Genomic DNA, 26,692 nt, shown 5'->3' with positions numbered 1-26,692 from the left:
GGGCAGGCACCCAACTTATACAACCCCCACTTCCAGAGAGACATATCACCAACCCCATCTACCCTAACCATCAGACATCCTACCACCCCTCCCACCGCCCCCCCTCCAAGTCTCCAGGGAACCGACGCAGGCGGGCAAGCCTCCAGCTACAGCCGCCGTTAGCCCACCCCCAGCCCCGTGCCACCCTCGCTCCACCAACATCCCCCCCCACCACTGCAGCCCCACCATAGCCGCCACCCCCTGCGGGCCCACGAACCAGTGCAACCCCCGACCCACCGCCCCCCCCGCCCGCGTCACCCCCATCCCCCCAGCCCCCCACCCCCCACCCCCGGCCCACACCCCCGTCAACCTACCCCCCGGCCGAACAACTCACAAAACCCTTGTGTCTTCACCCCATAGTAACGACTAAAGCTTAAGACAAGAGCTAGGGAAACTTGAGTACAGTCTGTAGTATTGTATATGTGAAACAATATAATATAGTCCCTTCCATTAACAGAGAAAAGGGAATGAGTACAGTTCCCATGGCTGAAGTCTGAAGCACCACTTCCAGTAAATTAATGCTACCATATTTTTAACAGTGATTTCAGTAATGTAAGCCATTGAGAACAACCAAGGGTTGTGGTGCGCCTATTACTCCATTCACCAACATTTTTAAATCAAGATTGATCTTTTTTCTAAAACAGGACGTGCTCTTAGCTGAAATTCACTCTTTGGGGTACAGTTCATTGCGCTGTTTATATGGGACGACCGCAGCGACTATAAATTTTCACAAATCACCCCTTCTGGCTTCTAGAATTGCTGTCGATCTACTCTAGACTCTGTAATCTTGATAAAAACTGTAGTATCCAATGCTTAATGTATCTGTTTTGATGGTCTCCTATGACTCCAATGGGACATAAATTTAGAAGCATAATAAGTGCCCCCGCTCAGTGCTTAAGAGAGATCAGGTCTTAGACTAGATACTCGGGTTCCGATAACATTGGTCACTGTCTCTTTGCTGTGAACTCAATTAGCTTCTCCTCTTCTTCATTTTTTTCTTGAGTAACTATTTGTTGAGGAGTATAATAAGTCAGAGACTTGCCTTGTTGTATCTGTCTCTAGCTGACATTGAAGCGCATACGCTTGTCTTTATATGCATTACTGAGCAGAAGCAGGGCACTAGTGCACATCTAATCTCTATAAGCATTAAAAATAGCCTAAAATGGAGGTTTGGCAGCATTTATCCAAAACACCACTAGGGAAAGCAAAACTTTAACAAAGTGCTAGGACCTTTTTTAAATTAGGTACTGCACCTAACTTGGAATCTGACATCGCAATAGCTGCAGACCCCATGCTGGTTTAACTGTTTATTTCCATGCACTTCGCCTCTTTACTTCTCCATCTCAATTGATGATTTACACCTATTCACTGAAACCCAATCATTAGATGTAACTTTTCTTAGCCAATCCTGACCGCAGTTAACTGTTTAACACTTGTTGGCGAGACTGATCACTTAAATGCTATATTGTCTGCATTTTAAGGTATCTTATTATGTGCATATCCAGCAATTTATCATATATTATTCTCATCGCGTGTACGTACATTCTGATAGAAGTTAGGCACTTAACCTTTCTATAATCAGACTACAAGATGGGAGTGCATCAAGTTTACCTTTTCAGATAGCCATTCTTATTAATATTCAATAATAAAGCTTATAATATGCGTAAACATACCAACCTTAATATGCTTTTATCCTTTAATTGAGCCTCTCGTAGTCGTCTTCATTGCTTTTTTAATTTCTACACGAAAGCTGACATCGTATACTGACGGATAATACCTTGACAGGTAGGCTACCTTTGTTCAGATTTTTTGAAAGACTCTTTGCATCCTCCTGGGGCTAGAATATAGCAACGAATATTTTTCTAGTAACGGAATCTCCTACAGAGAATAATTACTCTCGTTAAAAGAAAAGTTAATGCTGTCAAACATAATGGATGGCGAGGTAGTTTATAATTCATCGCTTAGTCAGCGTGATCGCATGAAGTTAAGTGAATCGGTTAAAAACTTATCTAAATATCTATAAGTGTTTATTAAACGATTTGCGCATATTAGCAGCATGCGAATTTCTTAGAGTGTTATGTCTGGAATATGAGTGCCTCAGTCACAGTCATGCGTCGTGCACAGTTGCTTTTTGGACAAATATGTCCTCTGTAGTCCCTTCTTGATTATATCGATTAAGGAACTAGCCACCTGCTGTCTGTCTCGATTTTCTCTTTAGATATTCCTGTTTTCCAATAGTAATTCCTACGTCTTGGCTAATAAATCATGTTGCTAAACGGTAGATGGTAAAAGTTACGGGATATATTACCAGATTACATCGAAGATCTTGAAAGAATTTTGCAGGCCCCTACTTCAGGACAAGGAACCCTCATTGTTCAGAACGTAAAGTGGTGACTGCTATACTGTATTTCATTGGATAGGTAATGAAATCCAAAACACATTAGCGTGGAATCCTTAAATACTCACCTTTTGCGAAAAGCAAAAAGGTCATAATGTTATGTGGTGACGTACATGGAAAACGCTCACACCAATGCTAAATTGTTGTAAGCCTCATTCACTTAGTAACTCGTAACTTAGTGACTTTCTTCCTTTTGATAAGCGCTCAAAAATCATCTGCGAGACAGAAGGTATATTCAGTGTGAATTTACTTCAGCTCCTCTCCAGGAACAATGCTGGCTTAGCTTCGTGATCTTCACACCTTCGTTGATCCATGATCTTAGCGCATTTATCTCCTTTACATTGAGAATGGGTATATTTTGTGTCTGTCCTATTATCTTCCTCAATGAAGAGATTGATATTCATTCATGAGCAAGCTGTGTGGTATGATGTAATCATGCATAGTATCCCTGCTTATAAATTGCCCTTTTTCATTGCACATAGATTCATAGAGCAAAATTGGTTCTGCATTCACAAAAAATTAAAACAAACACCCACAACAACAATTTTTGTGCCTAGTGATTCAAAGGGGTAACCTTCAAAATGTGAACTGACATTTAACCAACTGTTGTTGGTATCTGATACAGTCAGCCTGCAGCCATAATCGTGGAGAAGTGATGAACTGCTTCATCAGTCTCCGGGCGATTTAACTGAAACTAGGGGGGGCCCCGGGGGGGGGGGGAAGGAGGGGGTAGGGGCTGGGCCATGACTCCCTCCCCTAACCAGCCCTTCATGCTATTTCCAACACCTGATGCAGCCCTCAGGCCAAAAAGTTTGCCCGCCCCTGCCCTAGATCGTGTCTCCCCAGTGCTTTTCTGACTTTCCTTATATGTGGCTGGGTTAGTGAGCCACCTGCACAGATAATTCAACAAAAGCTCATTTAACAGTCTTCCAAGAGAATCAACACCTGTGTGAAGTGTGTCAGACAAAAACTGCCAGCCTGTTATAGAAGATTAGAGCAGAACTAGTTGAACATGAAAGAGGCAAGTTTCTCCACCAATATATCTCAAACTTGACACAGAGTTCCACCTCCAGGAGCAAGAGGGCAGCTTGCTCTCTCTGTTGAGGCTGCCAATAAGAGTGCCAGTTTCCTGCAAGTTGCGATGCTGTTTGTTTTACTCTGGACCGTGGAAACTTACATGCACTAGAAATTGGATCAACATTAGCAACCCATTCCACTGGCCAAGAAGCTTGTCTAATAGAAAGGAAGCAATGAATCAGAGAAGTGCAGTAGGGCATTAGTGTGCATATTATATGCATAACATGACAAGTTAGCTCATTCTGAACTGCTGCATGCTGGATAACTTTTGAATAACTCTGCCTATTAATGGTTTGCATGAAGGGAAGCGTAAGGGTTTAGTCCTTTGATAGTAGTAAGAGGGAAATGCAGACAAACCTCACTGCAAAGATTGATGGGGACACATTGCTGCACACCATCTCCACTGTAGCCAGGAAGACAGTTACAAGCAACCTGTGAAGGAAAAACAAAGCTATTTTGTAGAGCTAAAAACAATATTGAAAACGTACAGTAGTCAAGCAGAACAAAGGGGTAAGAAGAGAGAGAGAGCATATTTCACCTAACAGTTTAAGGGCGCACTCTGTTCATTCATTAATAACCAGGTCTTGATTACTTAATAATCACCTAAGAAAATTCCCCAGCCTTTGGCCAACAGACTTTATATAGGCCAATATGCAGTTAACAACTCTCAGACAGGGAGCCCCCTGTAGTTATCAGTTAGTTACAGGTAGATCCTTCTATATGAAAGGGAAGGAAATGCAAAATGTTAGTAAAAAATATTCACAAGGGAAAGATTACCAATAACCCCAACAAACTCATCTGAGAAAAGGATTTGCTTACCAGATTTGGGCCTGTTTTAGTGCACTCTGCATAGCTGTGGCAATTCCCATTGCGCTCTAGACAGCCATCGATTTCTGCATCAAGACAGTAGATCCATGTTAACACAGCAGAAACCCAGAGTGGGAGATGACCAGTGAGTGAAAAACATGACAGAGGAATAGCAAACAGAGCTCCCTCCAGCTGGAGATACTGTCACACAGAGGCAAATCATCACAGCAGTAACCATGAGAGTTTAGTGATGGGGAAACCAAAAAAGTTCCATTCATCACATCCTCTTGGTCTTAAAAATGTGCTTTAGAGCATATGGTGGGGAACAAGGAACTCCTGAGTTCTAATCCAAGGTTTGACTTCGCCTTGGCACGTGGCTTGTCTGTGTGTCTCAGTCTCCCCCTACTATAAAATAGAGCAATAATCCTTATGAGTCTGTAAAGTGGCATCAAGTTGTGCAGTGACATAAGTCCTGACTAGCAGCATTAACATCTTCCCCACTTTTAACCAACACTAGACTTGCTTTTGTAACTCTCTCACAAATTGTGATGCTCCAAAAGATATGTGGCCCTTTCGTATTAGGGTCTGGCTCACCATACCAGCATGATTTCACCTCCCTGCAAAGTATTGCAGTTAAAACGTAGATCAGAGCACTCACTTACCCTGGCACAGAGTCCCATCTCCAGCATAGCCTTCCTTACAAGTGCAGGTATTCTCTCCAGCAGAAACATTAATACATGTTGCATATATGGAGCAACCACCATTATTAGTCACACATGGATTTATTTCTGTGACCAAAAAACAAAGGAAAAGATTTAGTGGGATACATATGGAGTATGGCATATCCAAGCCCAATGGATTGACATTGCAAAGATGCAATTAATGAACTTCATGCAATTTTCCTCAGGCTCAGAGAAAGAAGATACTGCTTCTAAGAGCTGAAGCTTTATTTCTGGGGTTTAAAGTGTCTTTTATTTCCAGAAAGACCTTGCTGTAACAAAAAATATTAAACCATTTTCAATCAAAGATTGTTTTTGATGAAGCTAAAGCTCCTTTATAGACACAGATGACTAATAAAGATGCTACTGAGGCTGATGCTGAAGGTGAGCTATCAAATTAATTGGTATAAGAATTTGATTAGCTAACAACTGATTGCTCTGAAGTACTTGCTGTGTGAATAGCTACAAACTATGCCAGAAAAAAAGCAGCACACCTGATTACAATAAAGCTTTTTCGTCTGTACAACGACTCTGGTGAGATCAATACTAAAGGCGAGCTATTACATTCACTGGCACTATAACTTGATTAGCTTGGAATTTATTGCTTAAAGTGCCTAGTCTTTGCATAATTACAAATTATGCCAGAAAAAGCAATGTGATTCTGTTAGAATGTTGTCCTTTAAATGTTTTGTTTTTTATATCTAGCAGATTTCAACCCCATGGTGTCTTGAGTTGCGTTTTGTTTTTTGGGGACGGTGGCAGGGGTGGGAAAGGGGGGAGAAGGTTAATAAATGTGTTTGTCCTAGAGAGTCTTGTTTCAATAGTATTTATTGAGCAAGGCAGAATTTTCATGAAATGGTCAAATAATAGACTAAAATTCTAGACACTCTAAGAAGGTATATCCTATGGACCTGATCCATCACTGCAATCTATTGAGTGTCTGGAACTATTCCAGAAATAATTTAGCCAATTCTTCTTCGAGTGATTGCTCATATCCATTCCAGTTAGGTGCGCGCGCGCCGCGTGCATGTTCGTCAGAAGATTTTTACCCTAGCAACACTCGGTGGGTCGGCAGGGCGCCCCCTGGAGTGGCGCCGCTATGGTGCCGGACGTATATACCCCTGCCGACCCAGCCGCCTTCAGTTCCTCTTACCGCCCGTGTCGGTCGGGGAACAGGGGAGCGCAGCTTAGCTGACCTCCGCTTCCCTAGCTACTCATAGTTTCTTGTGGAATACAGTTATATCCTTATACGTTTTTGTCTTAATAGTTAGTTAAAGTACTTAGCGGGTTCAGGAGTAGCCCTTCCCTGCAACCGGTGCCTGAGCCCATGCCTGGCTCACCGGTTCTTAGTCTGTGCCTGCCGGCCTCCGGCCGTTGCTGACAGGAAATCCACAACGACTCCTGTTTATGGTGCCTCCGGGGATGCCAGATAAGTGCCCCATTTGCACGGCGTTTAAGCGACAACAACATGGAGCGGCACTTTCATTTCCCCTCCACTTCTGCACAAGCGCGGGCTACTCGGCGGACAGAAGCGCTCCTCGCGACCGGACCCCGCTGGCACCGCCGTTGCCGCCCGAAGTCGACTCGGCACCGCTCCATCTCTCTGAGGTTGAGGAAGCCCACGATCCTCCTACATGCCGACAGCTCCCCGGCACGTCTGTTGGTTTGAGGGCCCTGCTCCTGCTGCTTCGTGCCAACGCAAACCGCAGCCAGAGAGCTCATCAACAGTTGGATCGCCGGCACCGACACCTGCGAGACACTGAGGCACCGGCACCCCTTGATTCCTGGTCCCGCGGGGCGCCGTCGAATCCAGTGCTCTGGCGCGCTCCCCGCATGCGCGTGGTTTGACTTCCTGCTTCTGCCTGCTTCCGTGCCACTGCACCGCAGCCAGTGAACTCCATCTGAGTCAATTGCCGCACCGGCACCTGCCCGCCCCGGCACCTCCCCGCACCGACAATGGCCGGCACCGTGACCGGTCCCACAAGGCGCTTCCGAATCCAGTGTCTGGCCACTCCCGGCACGCGCCGTGGTTGGCTTCCCTCTCCTGCTGCTTCCGTGCGCAACCGGACGCAGCAAGAGGCTCAGTCTCACTTGATACCTGGCACCAACACCTACAGAGGCACGACGACCCGGCACCGTTGAATCCCGGGTCCTCACAGGCCGTCCGAATCCAGTGCCTGACTGCTCCCCGGCGCACCCGTGTCGAGCTCCCTGCTCCTATCGCTCCCATGCAATCTGACCAGCAGAGCGAGCTTGTTTTCTAAGCCGGATCGCCCACCGATGCACCGGACCTGCCGACACACTTGGCCGCGGTCAGCTCCAGTCATACCTATCCCACGTGGCACAGTAGAATCCGGTGCCTACAGCTCCCCTACCACGTGGTCGAGCTTACTGTTCCCTCCACGCCGGAGGCATCCACACTGCGAGGTTTTCATTGCCAATGACAGAAGTAAGAATGCTGCCTAACCCCCGGCGCTGCTGTGCGGTATACCATTGGCAAGCTCTCCCTGGATGCGCGGCGTCTCCCATCCTTTGCACCGTTCCACTCGCCGCGACCGGTCGTGTCCCGTTCACACGACCCGATAAATCTCGGGCACCGTTCTGGCTCCCATTCATCGCTACAGGCGCTGTGCTGCCGTTATCACCACTCCCGTCCTGGAGGTCTCGGTCGAACTCCCGCACCGCTGAGTAGGAGTTCCGATCCGGTTTCCAGGTACAGTGTGGCCTTCCCGGTACCGGTCAGGTGCCAAGTTGGCAAGGTGTAGAGGCAGAACTCTGACCATATTTTTCAGGCACCCATGGCCTTCCGGTCACGCACCTGTCTTCCACGCGACATGCTCTTTATTCTCAAGACCGGATACTGTGTGCCGACAACACCCTAAAGGGCCACAGACCTCCCAGGAGGGTAGCACTCAAGTGGACTCCAAGGTGCAGAGAGTCCCGGAGGACGAACTGTTGTGGTGCTGTTCTATCGCGGTTGCCCGCTAGAGGGCCCTACCCATTATTTCGGACCATCCAGGCGATGCCAATACTCTTCTGGAGGGTCGACTGCTTGCTTGTCCGTCCTCCTCCCTGCTCACTTCAACCAGTTTGTTAGAACAGTAACGGGATGGCAGCAGGCGCCAGCCCAAGAAATGGTAGGGCTACGCGAGTGACCACTGCATCCACGTCGCAAGGGTGTATCGCGCAGGCCTTTATAGCCCTGTGGTAGAATCAAGTGAGCCCTGTTTAGTTCCTATATTCCGTACCACCGGAGGTGATGGATAAAGTATGAGCTTCCTCCATCAACGACTCCGCCAAGGAGCTCACTCCCCTAAGGAAAGGAAATCGGCCGCCCAGAGCTTCCCTCCAGACCTGTGAGTCTAAGGGCATCTCATGACAATCAGGTTGACACCTCTTTCGGTCGAACTCAACCCCAGACGGAAAGCCGGAAAGGACAACAGGTCCTCATGCGATCTCTCTCGGCGTCAACGCCAACGTCCTACTGCAGGCCCTCGTCCCAGCCACACCGCCACCACTCTCTGTGCCTCGCCACAGATAGGGCTTTGGCAGACGGCACGCTGACGTGGTCGCCAGATGACGTCAGACCCGAGAGCGGCCAAGATCGGAGGTCCCTCGCAATCGCTACGGGACCAAAGCAATCTTCGAAGGTGCACCCGAGGGGGCGTACCGGTTACAGGCTGATCCCAACTCTACTTCCTCCTGGCGTGGTCCCAGTACTTCAGTCCCGCTATCTCTCTAACCCCATAGTGGAGCATGGGGCCACCTCACTTGTGTTCCAACCCTGTCCCCTCTTAAGAGGCTTCCCTCGGCGCAATTCCTCTTACAAGAGGTGCAGACGCCGATGGACGGAGGGGGAAAGGGTTACTTCCCTTACTCCCTAACCCCAACCCCGTACGACGGCCTCAGACCTGTCCTAGACCACAAATTCAACCAGCTGCTGATAGTTGGTAAGTTCGCATGTATCCCGGGAACATTACCTGTCTGGAGTGCGTGAAGTCTGGTATGCCGCCGCTCGATAGAAGGACGCGTACTTTCAACAAATGCCATCTTCCCTCTGCACGGGATGAACCTCCACTTTTAGCAACCGTCGTGGTAGCTTCCGGTTATCGGTCTTGCTGTTTGGCCTTTTCCACAGCACCCACAGGCATTCCCAAGCGTACTTGCCATAGCGCTCCCATCTCCCACCGATGCGCGTATTGCGTTTCCGAATCTGGACGATTGGCCCATCTGGGGAGACTCCAAGACACAAGTCGCCTCAGCATGTGGGCATGTCGGGGACCTATTCACATGTCTAGGCCTGATGCTCACTATGGAGACATCCTCTCTGGTTCCCACGCATGGGGTAGACTTTCAAGGAGCTATCCTGGACTCCGAGCGAGCCGGATCCTGCTTCCACAGCCGCGGTTTCAGCCAATGGCACTGATCATCCGAAGTCTGCAAACTCCACCCAGACGGGCCCTATGGTCACGATAGTCACCATCCCTCGCGCACCTTGACTCCCTAGACCGGTGCTACCCCCTCCCTGATGTGGGCAGGATGCCGCTCATCCGCATGACGGCAGTCCGCCTGGCGTGCCAGGGATTCCAGCAGCAGCTGCGAGGCCCCCGTGACGACTCAGTATAACGGCCAGCACAACGCCATGTGCTCCATAGAAACCTGGAGGAACATGGCCCTCCTCCCTTGTCAGAAGGCCATCCATCTCTGGCACTTTGCATAGCCCACTCGATAATTCTGGTAGCATCCTTTCTCCCAGGCATTCAGAATCCCTTGACCCTCAACTCGGCAGCCTTTCCTGTCTCTTGAGTGTCACCCTGCCAGGTACTGCATTTTATGCCGGAAGTGGAGTTTTTCCCCACATATGGACCGGTTCGCTTACCGCATGAACAGGAAATGTCCGCGTTCTGCTCCTACCAAGGTCCTCCCGGGACCGATCTCGGACGCTTTCTCGGCATAGAAGGGCCAACACGCTCCCCGGCTCATTGTGTCCTGCCCAACTTCGCAGGGGCAGGATGCGCATCATCATGGTCACTCCCAGCGTGGCCAGACAGCACTGATACGCCACGTTGCTCGGCCTGTCCATAGCAACCCAATTACCTGCCACTCCACCCACGCCTCATACCTCAGGACCACGGCAAGACTTCGCCCCAGACCTGCAGTCTCTTCACCTCACGGTGGCTGCTGCATGACTAGCAGGAAGCCTTCACTGGTCACTACCTTGCCTGCGGAAGCGTTTCTTCTACAGCTGTGAAACGCTTAATCTTACTCCTGCTGAGGTCTCGATTCCCCTATTTGGACTACCCTCTGGCCTACAGCAGCAGGCCTAGCGTGTCATCTGTAGCGTAAGGTACACTTGGCAACCATCTTTACCTTCCTCCTAGGCTGCAGTGATCGTTCCTGTGTTCTCACTCTCTATGGTTTCAGGTTCCTCAAGGCTGGAGCGCTTACACCCTAGGTACACCGCCCAGCCCCAACCTGGACCTCCACATGGTTTTAACCAGACTTATGTCTTCCCCATTCGAGCCATTAGCATCCTGCTCGTGCATACCTGTCTTGGAAGACAGCTTTCCCTCGTCGCCATTACATCAGCCAACGAGTCTCCCAGAGCTCAATCTCTCTCTACAACCCATCCTGGACAATGATCCCAAACTTTCACAGGTCTTGGGTGGCAGGCCAATCCTTGCCCACAGCCGACCCACCGAGTGTTGCTAGGGTAAAAATCTTCCGACGAACGTGCACGTGGCGCGCGCACACCTAACTGGAATGGATATGAGCAACACATCTCGAAGAACAACAGTTACAAAGGTGAGTAACCGTCTTTTCACATGCCATTCCCTTTATCCACCTGAGCAATAGGAACAGTTCCCTTTCCGGTCTAGACCCGTGAAAAGGGTTGCATTAAGGTCCTGGAAACCCTCTGTACAGAAGTCAATAGGAGGTTCTGCACTTTGAGGCAACAGGGTTTTTGTGATCCTGCCCTGGGTAATGCATTCAATCTTGCAATGCTTTCGTAAACTAAAACCAGAATCTTACAGCTATGAAAGCAAGCAACCTTTGTGATCGTTCATTTGTGTAGCCTGTGCTGGCACTCGAGCACACTTGGAAACACTGCATGTATGTTGGAAATACCTGAGCAATATGTTCCATTCCCAGCGTATCCAGCAGAGCAGGAGCAAATAGGCAGGGAATCCACAGAGCCATTAATGCAACTGAAACGACCAAGAGAGTGAACAATGACATTCTCGCCTTAACCTTACACATGGTGATAGACTTCAGTATTATACAATGCTAAACACAGCTACTATGGCAGCTAGATACTATGATAAGAGGTGAGTTTGATAGAATATGAGAAACAAAATCAAGCAGTTAAGCTTTTCTTTACAATGCCCAAAACTGATCCAAATACTTCATGCACAGGGTAACAGCTGCAAGGGACAGTTATCAAGAAGAGAGCACTATGCTTAGTGCATGAAGCACACTGGGCTTGTGAACACCATTCTGTACATCTGTAGATGCTGGAGCTGCATTAAAGAAGAAGGTTGCCTATTCCATTACAGTACTTCAGGTATAGAATGAAAATAAGGGACTGAATAGCTCAGCTAACTGGTGATAGAGAGAAAGGCTCCATACCCTAAGTCACCGTTTTTAACCTGCCCCAGGTCAGCAGGGACAAAAGGTCGTTACTATCGGATGTCTTTCTGGTGCATATGTGAAGGGAGTTGGCTTTAGCCCTGTTCCTAGCAAGCCAGTGAGTCTCCATCTCGAAAACACTGCTTTAATAGGCACTGCTTAACCTGACTATCAGCAACATCAGCAGAGAGGCCAAGGACTGACCAAGCATGGAGACAGAGACCTTTTTACTCCTAGAGATAGCCCCTCCAAGTCACTGGAGAGGCTCCTTAATGGGACAGTGGGTTGCCAGTGGGGGAAGCTGGCATTGCTGCTGTCTTACCTGGGCCTGTTCAGTCTAGCACCCTGTCACCTGTACTTAAAGGTTCACTGAATATGTTCAACACCCCCATTCCCCAACCCTAAAAGTGTCTTCTAGTTAATACTGTTAAACCTACTGTGACAAAGCTCTGTCCTTGTCTCCATGGGTCCCGCATTTCCTGGTGGATTTCGCTAGCCTCAGAGGCTCACTGTGACCCTCCATATAGCCCTTCTCTCTCTAGAGGCAAGGGTCACAGTCTACTGAGCCATTTTCAACATAAGCCAATGAGGGAGGCGAGGAGAAGATACCCTCCCTTGCACAGTCTCTGTTGTCTCCCAGTCTCAGTAATCAGTTGGGAGGGGGAGGGCAAAAAAGGGGTAACCCAGGCCTGCCCTCTATCCCAGGCTCCAGCCAGGGACAAAACGGTTACCCGCCTTTTAGTAACTGTTGTTCTTTGAGATGTGTTGTTCATGTCCATTCAAAAGTAGGTGTGCGTGCGCCGCGTGCACGCCAGCCGGAAGATTTTCCCCTAGCAGCATCCGTAGGATCGGCCCTGGCGTCCCCTGGAGTGGCGCCACTACGGTACCCAATAAAGGGACCCGCTGACCCTCCACCCCCTCAATTCCTTCTTGCCGGCACTCCGACAGAGGGGCAGGAAGGTGGGTATTGGAATGGACATGAACACCACATCTCGAAGAACAACAGTTACTAAAAGGTGGGTAACCATTTTTTCTTCAAGTGGTTGTTCATGTCCATTCAAAGTAGGTGACTCACAAGCCTGAACCTAGGTGGTGGAGTCGGAGTTCACTGCTGACTGGAGTACTGCATGACCGAAGGCTGCATCATCCCTAGCCTGGTGCGTGATGGCGTAGTGGGACGAGAACGTGTGAATGGAGGACCACGGGGCTGCTCTACAAATCTCCTGAGTCGGGATCTGAGCCAGGAACGCCGCAGAGGAGGCCTGCGCCCTAGTGGAGTGGGACATGACCGGAGGGACAGGGCTCTTAGCTATGCGGTAGCATTCCTGGATGCAGGTCACGATCCACGAAGAGATTCACTGAGAGGAGACCGGGAGCCCCTTCATTCTATCCGCCACTGCGATGAAGAGCTGAGTTGAGCATCTAAACAGCTTTGTACGCTCAATGTAAAAAGCCAAGGCCCTGAGGACATCCAGGGAATGTAACCTCCACTCCTCATTGGAAGAGTGTGGTTTCGGATAGAACACCAGGAGAAAAATATCTTGATCCATGTGGAACTGTGAGACAACCTTGGGTAGGAAAGCCGGGTGAGGTCTAAGTTGGATCTTGTCCTTATAGAAGACCATGTATGGGGGCTTGGATGTTAACGCCCTGAGCTCCGACACCCTCCTGGCCGAGGTAATCGCCACCAGGAAGGTGGTCTTATACGACAAGTACAGCAGGGAGCATAAAGCCAGAGGCTCAAAGGGAGGCCCTGAGAGGGCGGAGAGGACCAGATTCAGGTCCCAAGCAGGGGCCGGCTGACGAACATGCGGAAATAGCCTGTCCATACCTTTCAGGAAACGCTGGACCAGCGGATTCGCAAACACCGAGGTACCCCCCTCTCCCAGATGGAAAGCCGAGATGGCTGCCAAGTGAACATGAATCGAGGAGAGGGAGAGGCCTAGTTGTCTGAGGTGGAGCAAATAGTCTAGGACAATGGGGATTGGGACCTCCAGCGGATTGTGACCTCGCTGACCTGACCATATGGAGAAGCGCTTCCATTTGGCCAGGTAGGTGGCCCTAGTTGACAGTTTCCTACTACTGAGCAGCACTTGTCTGACCTGCTGGGAGCATTGCATCTCCACCGGGTTCAGCCATGGAGCATCCATGCTGTGAGGTGAAGGGACTCCAGGTTCGGGTGGTGGAGGGAGCCCCGGTCCTGCGTGATCAGGTCCGGTAGCAGGGACAGCGTCAGGGGTGCCTGAACGGACATGTGCAGGAGTGACATGTACCAATGTTGGCACGGCCACGCTGGAACTATCAGGATTACCTGTGCGTGATCCCTGCGAATCTTCAAAATCACCCTGTGTATCAGTGGGATCGGAGGAAAGGTGTAGAGCAGACCAACCCCCCAAGACTGTAGGAAGGCATCCGACAGAGACCCCTGACTGCAGCTCAGGAGAACCATCAACACTTTCTGTTTTCCCTCGAGGCGAACAGGTCTAACTGGGGAAAGCCCCAGAGCTTGAAAATTGAGCGTACCACGTCCCATTGGAGGCACCACTCATGACCCCGGAACGAGTGGCTGAGGGTGTCCACCAAACCGTTCTGCTCCCCCAGAAGGTAGAACGCTGTCAGGTAGGTAGCATTGTGGACGCAGAAATCCCACAGTGCGAGGGCTTCCCTGCACAGGGGAGAGGAGCGTGCACCCCTCTGTTTGTTGATATGCCGACGTGTTGTCCGAGAGGACTGAAACACATCTGCCAGCCAGGTGGGACTGGAAGATCAAACAAGCCCGGTGAACCGCTCTCAGCTCCCTGACATTGATATGCAACTCGAGGTCCTCCGGCGACCACAAGCCCTGTGTCCTGAGGTGTCCCAGATGCGCTCCCCAACCCCGATCTGAGGCATCCGTTACCAGGGAGAGGGAGGGTTGAGGGGCAGTGAAGGGGACACCCATGCACACTTTCTGTGGGTCAAGCCACCACTGCAGTGAGCTTAGCACCAAGCGGGGAATGGACACCACTGAGTCCAAGGGGTCCCTGGCTGGGCGATATACTGACGCTAACCAGGATGGTAGCGGGTGAAGCCGGAGTCTGGCATGGTTTACCACATAGGTGCACACTGCCATGTGACCCAACAGCCAGAGGCAAACTCGCGCCATGGTAATCGTGGCGCAGTGCAGTCCGAGGATGAGCTCGGAAATCGCACGGAACCTGGATTCCGGCAGGTACGCTCTGGCGTGAGTGGAGTCCAGAACTGCTCCTATGAACTCTATTCATTGTGTCAGAGACAGGGTGGACTTGGCTTCATTCAAGAAGAGGCCAAGATTGAGAAAAGTCCACCTGATGAACAACACCTAGGTCTCCACCTGCTCCTTGGAGCGACCCTTTATGAGCCAGTCGTCCAGGTAGGGGAATACCTGGATGCCCCGCCTGCGCAGGAAGGCCACCACGACTGCCATACACTTCGTGAAGACCCTTGGAGCAGCTGACAGGCCGAACGGGAGCACCGTGAACTGCAGATGGGCGTCAGCCACGACAAACCTGAGGTACTGATGGTGTTGGGGAATTATGGCAATGTGGAAATAAGTGTCCTTTAAGTCGAGGGCGGCATACCAATCTCCTGGATCCAGGGAGGGAATAATCGAGGACAGGGAGACCAAGCGGAACTTGAGCTTTCGCACAAACTTGTTCAGCCGCCGCAAGTCTAGGATGGGTCTCGGGCCTCCTTTTGCCTTCGGTATTAGGAAATACTGGGACTAAAAGCCTTTGCCCCTGAGCTCCTGAGGGACTTCCTCCACTGCCCCTGCCTCCATGAGGGACTTCACTTCTTGACTTAGAAGTTGCTCGTGAGATGGGTCCCTGAAGAGGGATGGGGAGGGGGTTGGTGGGGTGGGAGGGAGGAGAACTGGATAGAATATCCCCTCTCTACCGTGCGGAGCACCCAGCTGTCCGACATGATTCGGGACCAGGCACAGTAGAAGGGGGACAGACATGACCCAAAGGTAGGGGTAGAAGGATCCAGAGTCTTCATAGGTAGGTCACCCTCGACCATACCATCAAATAGGGGGTCTCGATTGACCAGACTCCTGGCCGGAGGGGTGGCGTTGGTGACGCCTCCTGCCATTTCTGCCTCACTTGTGCCCCAGCTCCTGGCGAGTCTGAGGCTGGTAGGGGTGTGGGGCCGTCTGTGGCCTACACTGCCTGTGCTGGGTTGCAAGGGTATGCAAGCTCAGCGAGCGAAGCATGGCCCGCAAGTCCTTTAGGCTATGCAGACGCTTGTCCATCTTTTCTGAAAACATCATCTGCCCCTCGAAGGGGAGGTCTTGAATGGTCTGCTGGACCTCATAGGGCAGGCCAGAGACCTGGAGCCAGGCTCCCCGCCGCATGACCAGGCTGGTGGCCAGGGTGTGCGAGGCTGAGTCCGCGGCATCTAAGGCAGCCTGGAGAGAGGCTCGGGAGATCAGCTTCCCCTCTTCCACTAGGGCCGAAAACTCTGACCTCGAGTCCTGGGGAAGGAGTTCCGTAAACTTCGACATGGCTGAACACGTGTTATGACCATATCGGCTTACAATTGCCTGTTGGTTGGCAATGCGGAGTTGTAGGCCTGCCGTGGAGTACACTTTTCTGCCAAAGAGGTCGAGTCTTTTAGCGTCCCTGCTCTTTGGTGTTGACCCTTGACGCTCCCGTTGGTTGGCCACATCCACCACCAGTTGAGTCCGGGGGTGGGGGATGTACAAGTGTTCCTGCCCTTTAGAGGGGATGAAATAGCACCGCTCCGTCCTCTTGACGGTAGGGGCCAGTGAGGCTGGTGTTTGCCATAAGGTGCAGGATGTATCTGCTATAGACTTTATCAGCAGGAGAGCCACCCTGGAAGGCCCTGAGGGAGCCAGGATGTCTACTACAGGGTCCACGTCCACCTTGATTTCCTCAGCTTGGATTCCGAGGCTCTGAGCTGCTTGCCGGAGCAGCTGTTGGAGGATTCGCGTGTCCTCCAGGGCCGGTGCCGCAGCCATGCCCGAGACCGCTTCGTCCGGGGAGGAAGACGAGGAAATTACATGGCTTGGCCCTTCCTCCAGTGCGTGCAGTCCTTCAGAGTCTTGCGGGACACGGTACTGTGGTTGCGGGGCTGGTTCCGATTCTAAATGCAGCACCGCAACCGGTACCGGGGTCGCCAGTGAGCAGCTTGGCGTATCGGGCGGTGCTTGCTGAGCCCGAACTGTAGTCGCTGCTGGTGCCGCTGCCCGGCTAGGGGGTGCTGAACTTGAATATGGCACACCCCTGCCCAGCGACGGTGCCGGTGGAAGATGCAGCTGCGCCGGGGCCATCGACGCTGAGGAGACCGAGGCTGACCTTGATCGAGAACCAAACGCCTGGCCTACTGACTGGTGGTAGGCCCAGGGGGTCCAAAAGGGCCACTGTGAGGGCAGATGCCATTGCTGCTGCCACTGTGGGTAATGCTGGTAGCTCACTCCTGAAACCGATCTCCTGCTCCGCGACCGGCTGGAGCAGTAAGAGTCTGCCTCTGAGTCTGAAGTCTCTGTGTACGAGGACCTGGGGGGGAGAAGCACCCAGTGCCGTTGGAGAGCGGTGCTGAAGCGGAGGGGAGCCTCTTATCTGGTCCAATGCCGCCTTAGCGGCATGGTGCGGGGAGGGAGGCGACAGCATGGCTGGCTTGCCCCTAGATTGTACTGGGGGACAGGCTGCGGTAGGCAACTCCCTATGGTGCGGGGAGGCCAGCACCGGGAGTCCCATCAAGTCTGAGGCTGCCTCGAATGCCTCTGGTGTCCGGACTCGACCGCCATCTCTGCAGTGCGGGAGTCGACAGAGCAGCCGAGGGCTGTAGCCCAGCCCATCCGCTTGCACCCGCGGATGGCGTCGGCCTTGGGTCCTGGTGGGGTGACCGTTCCCTCACTGGCTCTCTCTTAGCGGGCACCGGCAACGGTGAGCAGTGCTGCACTGAGGCTGACTTCCTATGACCCGACTCCGTCTGGTGCCGGGTTTTAGACAACTTGGGCTGGGCCCTAAGTCCTGATGCCCGTGCCCAGGCGCTCCACACCAAGGAAGACGTGCTGGGCACCGCCTCGGCCAGTTCCAGGTCCGAGGGTGGCCGCAGGGCAGCCTCCATCAGGAGGACTCTAAGTCTTTGAGCTCTGTCTTTGAGAGTTCTTGGGCGGAAGCCTCTGCAGATAGAGCACTGGTCCTTTTGGTGGCTCTCTCTGAGGCACCTCAAACAAGCAGAGTGCGTGTCACTCTTGGGCATGAATTTCCCACAGTCCTTGCAGAGTTTAAACCCGGGGGACCCGGGCATGCCCCAGTGGGCGACGAAAACTTGGCAGGGGGGACCCCCCAACTACCAAGAACTATATACAATGACTTAAGTAAACTAACTATAACGTAACTATATACACGGACTATACACAAGGATAGGACACTGCTAACTTGCTATGTGCAAAAGAAGTTCCAGCTAGCCGTTACTGGCGGTAGGAAGGAACTGAGGAGGTGGAGGGTTGGCTGGCCCCTTTATAGGGCACCGTAGTGGCGCCACTCCAGGGGGCGCCAGGGCCGACCCTACAGACGCTGCTAGGGGAAAATCTTCCGGCTGGCGTGCACGTGGCACGCGCACACCTACTTTGAATTGAGATGAACAACCACTCGAAGAAGAACCTAATAGTATCAGCTATGGTAGCTGACTTTTTAGAAACAAGACATGTACAATTCCCTGGGCCACTTCCCCACAGCAGCCCCCACTTCCTCAAGATCCACTTCACCCTTACCACAGGGCCTCCTTTATGCCTGATGTGGTTTGTACTGCTCAGTCCCTCCAACAGCATGACTTCCTCCTACAGCTCCTGACACGCACCCCACCTGATTAATTGGGAGGCTTTTAACTAGCTTCAGCCAGCCCCTGATTGACTTCAGGTGTCCCAATCAACCTAGGTGTCCTCCCTGCCTTCTGGAAAGACCTTCATTGGCCCCAGATGTCTTAATTGACTTGGAGCAGCTGCCATTTGCTTATCCTGGTAACAGGGATTTGTTTCACCTGTGGCTAATATATCTGTCTCCCATTACTTTACTATAGCCATCTGGCCTTGCCCCATCATACTACTTAACATTAGGACCAATAGCCACATTTTAACATTGTGTGAGTTTTCCAGTAACCAGCCAGATCTTGCTCAGAGCTCAGCAGAGTGCCAGCATTCTTCAGTTCTTAATTTTAACCCACCTGCTTGTCTCATTTCTAGAAGGGGAATGTAATTTGAAATTAATGTGCCTGCAAATGAAGCATGATTCAACTTAGGAGCAAGTCTACTTTTGCCTCCACACCACAGATTGTGCTTGGGAAGGATTCGTACACACACACACACTCACTCCTCCAGAGAAACAATAGGGGCTTCAAATGCAAGATGTGTTCAAAGGGTGGAATAAATAATTATGTAGGTGCTTAATTAATATATAGTGTTCAGTTTCTCACACGAACCTTCCATGTTTTTACAAACACAAAGTCAAGTTCATGTAAAACAAACACACCGTTTTATGTCCTTGGCGCCATGGTGGTACTTACTTGGCCATCAGGTGGCAAGTGTTGTTACACAAATCAATCCCAATTCCTGCAAGAGAAAACATGAACACAGCTTCACTTTCCAGTCTACTAACAGCTCCACCATTTCAGCTGTCTAGGATAAAAAACTTAAAACGGACTCAGTGTTTGGTCGGATGTATTGACTGGACACCAAAAGTCAGGTTACTGTGGGGTGGGGAGAGGTGCTGAGGCATTAATGCATGCCAGCCCCCTGCTCCGCTTCAGCTGCCTCCTACCTGCAGGCAGGCTCCTTGTTAGGCTGCAGCAGCTCCCATCCCAGCCCCAGAGCAGAGGGAGCCCAGCTGGGGAGTAGGGATGGAGGTGGAGACAATCCAGCAAGCAACAGGAGGAAGGGAGATAAGAGCAAGTGATGAGGGCATGGCTTTAGGGGAAGAGGTGAAACAGGGGCGGGGCCTTGGGTAAAGAGGTGGAGCAGCAGGGTGTCAGGTGTCCCATTTCCAACAATTAGAAAGGGGCCAACCCTATCATCATATGGTGCCAAGGGGAGAGGGTGGAAAAATCAATCTAAACTATCAATCAGGGCCACTGAAATATTTAGCTGTATCACAAACTAACAAAAGCCAGCCATGCTCAGCAGTCATCCTGCCTCTGTGAAAAGAATCTTACACTGCATGTGCCTCCCTCAGTCACTTACTTCTTTCACAGGTGATGCCCTCCCAACCTTGGAAACATTTGCAGCTCCCATCTCCGTGCAAGCCATCATTACAGATTCCATTTCTGCAAGTACACACTGTGGAGAAATACCATGCCATTGTCAAACCAGCTAGCTCTAAGGAGCAAAGAGAAGTCTGGTACTTTGTAAATCAATACATTGCTACATGTGAGAGATGAAGTTTTAGTTTCTTTAAGAAAAATATTAAGGGAACGTTAGTGCTTATGTGAAAAGTGCCAGATTAAAAGGTCTGGGAATGGAAGTTCTCTAGTACTGTATCCACAACAGAGATACAGTTCAGGCAGTGGCAATGCAAGTGTCCCACAAACTGCCCTACAAAACATGGAGGAACTTATTCTTCCCTGTGTGAGTTCAATGGCAGTTCCAAGTTTTAAAAGCAAGTATGAATTCACCTGATTTACAGCCCGCTCCATATCTGCCCACTTCACACATCTCACAGGCTGTGCCATGGAAGCCTTCATGACAGCGACACTCCCCGCTGCCAGTAATGCCATCCTGGCACACTCCGTTCCCAGAACACGAGCTGCCTGGCTTCCCTGGGCACATCTCACACATATGTCCATAGTAACCTGGACAGCAGATAGAGACCTTTGAGAAAGGACACAATAGGCTGGAGTAAGGCATCTCAAAGGATAGAAAATGTTACATTATCAAAATTATCTCTCTTTGGCCCATGTACAGTAGTTACGTAGCTACTATATTCATTTTATCATTTGATAATTGCTGATTATGATGACATACTAACAGCAAATATACTGTTAGACTTGTCTCATATGTCCACGTTTATTGACAGAAGCTGCTAAGTTTATTAAAGACTGTGGTGAGTTGAAAATAGCATATCTGTTAACCCTGCTTTGACACACAAATAAATCAGTTTAGTTTTTATGCTCTAAAATTCCATTTCAACACCTTTCACCTGGGTCTACAAGAAGCACTACAGGCAAGAAAATCAAGAGAGATACTCTCTAGTTACTATTTAGCAATGTGATATTAAAGGAATTATATAAATAAAAATAAAATATACTCTCTATATAAGAATGTGAGTATATTACCTATAATACAAACATACAGTAAGCACACAAAATAACTAGATTTCATTCATTAAAAAGAGGGGGTTAGAACTGTGGAATTTAAAAACCAGATTACAGAAAAGATGGGTGCTACTGAACAGTTTGTACTAGTTTCAGAACTTGGTTATAATGGCATAAATCTGAAGAAATTATTTCAATTAATGTAACTGAGATCAGAATTTGGCACTTTATGAGGCTGACAAATTAAAACAAGGGAGAACAAATTTAAGACCAGCAAACATACAGTGCCGCTGGAGGTTAGAAAAAATGTTTTTAGAGAGAATTAGTAATAACAGAGTAGAATGCAAGTCAATAATGGAAGAAGTAACCAGGAATTTATCCAAAAGCAAAACTATACTGTCACTCAGAAGAAAATAATCTGTGTTGGACATAAATTGAAAGGTGCATAGACTCTATTGGAGTATGGACACTTTCCAGTTGAAAATACTGTTATGTTAGATGTGTTAATGGTTGCCATCAAGCAGGTCTTTGGATCTATAGACAATCACAGATCTGGTTAAAGGTGATGAGTGTGCTAAACTAAAAAGGAAGGAGCAACTAAATACCCCTTGCTAAAAAGTGATAGATGGAAACAATAAGAGGCTACTGCCCAAGGCCCTGGGCATGATGGCTAACCCTGAGCAGGACCAACCCATGTATCTTGAGAGTCTTTCCCTGGTTGCAAATGCAAGGGCTAGAGGACTATTTGGGGAATTGTGTGTTTTAGGGCTAGTCTACATTGGCAGCGCTTTAACGTGGCTTGTGTAGTCATGGCAGAGTGCTGGGAGAGAGGTCTCCCAGCGCTCTAAAAAAACCATCTTCACGAGGGGCGTAACTACTAGTGCTGGTGCGCTGTCTACACTTGTGCTTTACAGCTCTGAAACTTGCTGTACTCAGGGGTATGTTTTTTTCACATCCCTGAGCGAGAAATTGCAGTGCTGTAAAGTACCAGTGTAGACAAGCCCTTAGAAACAGAAAAAGCCAGCAGAAAAGGAGAGAAGTAGTTGTGAGCCTGGCCTAGAGAGGGAGCAGAGAGAGAGCCTCTTAGGCACGGAACTCACTGGAGAGGCAGACTTGGAAAGAGAGAACAAGGAAACTGCCTGCTGTTTGTTTCTGCTATGTTCAGGGAAACAGGGCTTTGTGAACATTCTTTACACACAAACAGGACTGCACCAAAGAATATACCTAACTCATACAATCAATTTCACCTAACACAAAAAACCTGGCAAGGCCCCGTATATTGGCTATACATTTGCACCAACTGGGCTACAACATTACTCGGTCACCATAAATTACTACCCTGGAGGTTATGCCACATAGGGCAGCATTGACTTCCATCTAAGACAGTATAGGAAGCCAGCTGGTGAAGGCTGCAGCAGGAAAATGGTGTATCAGCATATTGGATACAGCATATTGATATAGCATGATTGGAAAAAGGTAAATATAGTGCCCATCTTTAAGAAAGGAAGAAGGAGAATCCAGGGAGCAGACTGGTCAGCCTCGCCTCAGTCCCTGGAAAAATCATGGAGCAGGTCCTCAAGGAATCCATTTTAAAGCACTTAGAGGAGAGGAAAGTGATCAGGAACAGTCAACATGGATTCTCAGCAAGGCAAGTCATGCCTGACCAACCTCATTGCCTTCTATGATGAGATAACTGGCTCTGTGGTTATGGGGAAAGCAGTGGATGTTATATATCTTGACTTTAGCAAAGCTTTTGATATGGTCTCCCACAGTATTCTTGCCAGCAAGTTAAAAAACTATGGGTTGGATGAATGAACTATAAGATGGATGGAAACTGGCCAGATTGTCGGGCTCAACAGGTTGTGATCAACAGCTCAGTGTCTAGTTGGCAGCCGGTATCAAGCAGAGTGCCCCAGGGGTTGGTCCCGGGGCCAGTTTTGTTCAATATCTTTATTAATGATCTGGATGATGGGATGGATTGCACCTCAGCAAGTTCACAGACGACAGGTAGATATGCTGGAGGGTAGGGTTAGGGTCTAGAGTGACCAAGACAAATTGGAGGATTGGGCCAAAAGAAATCTGATGAGGTTCAACAAGGACAAGTGCAGAGTCCTGCCCTTAGGATAGAAGAATCCCATGCATCACTACAGGCTGGGGACCGACTGGCTAATCAGTAGTTCTGCAGAAAAGGACCTGGGATTACAGTGGATGAGAAGCTGGATATGAGTCAGCCCTTGTTGCCAAGAAGGCTAACGGCATATCGGGCTGCATTAGTAGGATCATTGCCAGCAGATCGAGGGAAGTGATTATTCCCTTCTATTCGGCACCAGTGAGCCACATCTGGAGTAGTGTGTCCAGTTTTGGGCCCCCACTACAGAAAGGATGTGGACAAATTGGAGAGAGTCCAGCTGAGGGCAACGAAAATGATCAGGGGGCTGGAGCACATGACTTATGAGGAGAGGCTGAGGGAACTGGGCTTGTTTAGTCTGCAGAAGAGAAGAATGAGGGGGGGATTTGATAGCAGCCTTCAACTACTTGAAGGGGAGTTCCAAAGAGGATGGAACTGACTGTTCTCAGTGGTGGCAGATGATAGAACAAGAGCAATGGTCTCAGGTTGCAGTGGGAGATCTAGGTTGGATATTAGGAAAACTATTCACTGGAGGGGGAAGCACTGGAAATGGGTTAACCTAGAGGGCATCTCCATCCTTAGAGGTTTTTAAGGCCCGGCTTGACAAAGCCCTGGCTGGGATGATTTAGTTGGTGTTGGTCCTGCTTTGAGCAGGGGGTTGGACTAGATGACCTCCTGAAGTCCCTTCCAACCCTGATATTCTATGATTCTATCCCCTGGCTGCCGTGGACAAGCCCCTCCTGGACCAGCCCCTCCTGGCTGTGCTAGGTCCCAGTAGCCTACTGCCATGGGGAAAGGAGGTTGCAAACACCTTGCACTGCCCACAATCCCTCCATTCCCAGATGGGTCAGAGCCCTATACAAAAGCCTGCACTAGATGGTGGTGTGAATTTGGACACATGCACATACATCCAGCGAAGAGACATGCACAGATCAGCAATTACTGACATTTTTCTAACTAATATGTTTGTCACTGAAATCTGTCTCCTCACCTCCCCCACTCAAAAACAGAATATTTTTGAAAAATCATTTAAATTACTTTGACATTTTTCTGTTTACAAATTTTCAATTTTCAACAAATAAAAAAAAAAGCACCTACTGGTTGTTCCAGGGATTTTTTTTTGTTTTGTTTTCATTTTTTGTATTGTCAGTTTCAATTGGTCAGCTTAGTCACACAATTAAGTTTGCAAAAAATTACGCAGTAGAGAACAAACTGTTGTTATGGGCTGGGTGAAATCTTGTTATGGGTTGAGTTAAAACCTCATTGAGACTGGTAGGTGGGAACTCCTCCTTCAGTTTACATAACTGTAAACCTAAGTCCCACCTAAGACAAAAGGTGTGTGTGAACCCACATAGGAGCTTACCTGAGTATTGCTCTGGGAATGTGTGTTAGGAAGGAAAGAGAGACAAGAACAGACAGAGGAAGAGAGCCCGAGCCTGGTGGCTGACCCTGAAAGAACCTGGGAAGAGGTTTTTGGGTCAGGGTGCAGACGAAGAGAGTTCTTTTGGTGCTGTGAGCAAGAGAAGCTGTTTCCTGCTATTTGATTCCATTTGCATTCAGACACACAGGCCTTTTATATAAACAAAACTGCACCAAAGAAAATACCAGACTCTTTCAACTTCTACTCCCAACTGGAACATCCACAGGGCTCCAATCTTTGACTAGTCTCTCAGGTCCAAAGGGGTAATATTAATACATGAACATTTGGAAAACTGTTACAAAAATACCCAATGGAACAAAAACTCTGCCAAATGTACCAAAATCTCTGCAAGTATGTTTATTTCAGGACCCGCCCACAGACCGCTATTTGTATGAAAATGCCATACGATTTGTCTTTCACAATCATCTGAAAATTATTGTCAATGTACATTAAAATCTGAACTTACTAAAGAAACTTTAACACAGGTGAAATAACAACCAACTACTTTTGAAACTTCAAGTTTATATAAACAGTGTGGCATCTTCCCTTCTCCTGGAGTTTCCTGCAGATAAAATTAAAAAAATATTATAACCCAGCAGCCCATCAAACTAGGCATATATCAGAGCCAGCCCATTCACTGATGAAACAGAAAAACAACACTATTTATCCTGTCTGTAAGAACGGCAACAAGAACTCAACAATGCCAGAGCTGAGAGCAAACCAGCATACCAGGCCCTGATGTGTAGGAACTCCAGATGACTAAAATCCTCAGTTTTATTCTCCATAAAACCAATATGTCTGCTTGTAAAAGAGAAAGCCCCTGGCATGCTTTTTGACATGTAATGAATTAGATAAACCAACAGCATCAGACGTCATCACTGTGTAATGCAGTACTGCCGCCAGCAGGAAGAACTTGATTATTTTTCAAACATTTGTCATCCTTTGAAAAACAAAGTGGCAAGTCAAGAGGCAAGTGAACCCACCTGTGTGATCCTCACTAACAGTTTAGTCTGGAAAAACTGGTTTTCCCTAGCAACAGTGTTGGAAAAACAAGAGATCTGAGGCTAAATCCTACTCACTGATACTTGTGTGAGATTGCCATTGAAGTCAATGGAAGGTTCCACTGGGTTGAACAGACCAGAATTTGGGCCCAGGTAATACTTTGTCCTGTGCTGCTGTTCAGAGGGTCAGCACAAGGAATATTCACCACTTAAGCTCTCAAAATAAGATTGAAATGAGACTTACTACTGCCTAAGCACTGTGCTAGCCCCTCTGCACAACTGTATATTCCATCCCCACATGCCATGAATACAGGGCTGGTTATACTGAAACACATTCTCTTACCATAACCCTCTCCCGGCACACACTGTGTATGAAAGCTCAGAACACCAGAATCTGTCCCCCTCCCCAAAGACATCAGGCAAGGTCTCAATGTGTACCCTACAAGTGGAGGACACAGTTTAAATAGTTGCACTGGGATTGCTTCAGACTAAGTCACTGGGAAGGGAGGACATTGGAGGGTGGATGTGTGGATATAAAAGTGGAGAAATTGTTCTGCTCAGAGACATTAAGATAAATGTATTCTTTTCGGTGTATCAGCCCTCTCCTCCATCCCCAAACTCTGCCTCCCTCTCCCCCTTTCTCTCCCATATCCCTCCATCCAACCAATGTAGGCAATAATCTCACACTCTCCACCAGCCTCTACTTGGCCACTGGCCTTTCCCCCTTCACAGAGATGCTCTGGGCTCTTCTCTGACTCCACAGCCACTACGTATTCAGGGTTTAATCATTGCAGCATCTGATCTGACCTACGGATGTGGCTAATCCCCCCGTCTGCTCATATGAGGGGTCGGGAATTTCCCAGAACTCCCTCTTCTACCGGCACAGGGCCTCTCAGCAACCAGCCTAAATAAAGTAACTGGCAGAGACCCAAGGATCAACGAATTTCCTGAAAGGCAGATGGGAACACAGTGATGGATTAAGACCATGTTCAATGGGTTCCCCACTCTAGATTGCATGTTCTAAAGAGATCCTTCAATTCAAGCACAGTGTGGATAATGGCTCCATGAGACGATTCAGGGTGCCATATTCTCCAGCTGGAACAGCCCACATTTGCCCTCAATCCATCAGTTGTTACAAATGAACAACAAGGACAGGAAACACCTCTCTTTTTTCTTTAATAA

The 26,692-nt window shown here is 49.1% G+C and overlaps 1 protein-coding gene across 1 annotated transcript in view; it reads right to left on the bottom strand.

The window, feature by feature from the left end:
- The window catches only part of STAB1 (stabilin 1), a 124,302-nt gene that overhangs the window by 32,273 nt on the left and 65,337 nt on the right, over nucleotides 1–26,692 (bottom strand). Inside the window, 8 exon segments of the mRNA XM_032805834.2 lie at nucleotides 3,872–3,946; nucleotides 4,334–4,407; nucleotides 4,984–5,109; nucleotides 11,170–11,249; nucleotides 19,219–19,264; nucleotides 19,892–19,987; nucleotides 20,323–20,518; nucleotides 24,976–25,071. Of these exon segments, the coding sequence (XP_032661725.1) occupies nucleotides 3,872–3,946; nucleotides 4,334–4,407; nucleotides 4,984–5,109; nucleotides 11,170–11,249; nucleotides 19,219–19,264; nucleotides 19,892–19,987; nucleotides 20,323–20,518; nucleotides 24,976–25,071 (789 nt within the window).

This window comes from Chelonoidis abingdonii, chromosome 16 (assembly GCF_003597395.2).
Source record: "Chelonoidis abingdonii isolate Lonesome George chromosome 16, CheloAbing_2.0, whole genome shotgun sequence".
Lineage (NCBI taxonomy): Eukaryota > Metazoa > Chordata > Testudines > Testudinidae > Chelonoidis > Chelonoidis abingdonii.
The sequence above is the reverse complement of the archived record's forward strand: the minus strand, read 5'-3'. Positions and strand labels throughout refer to the sequence as shown.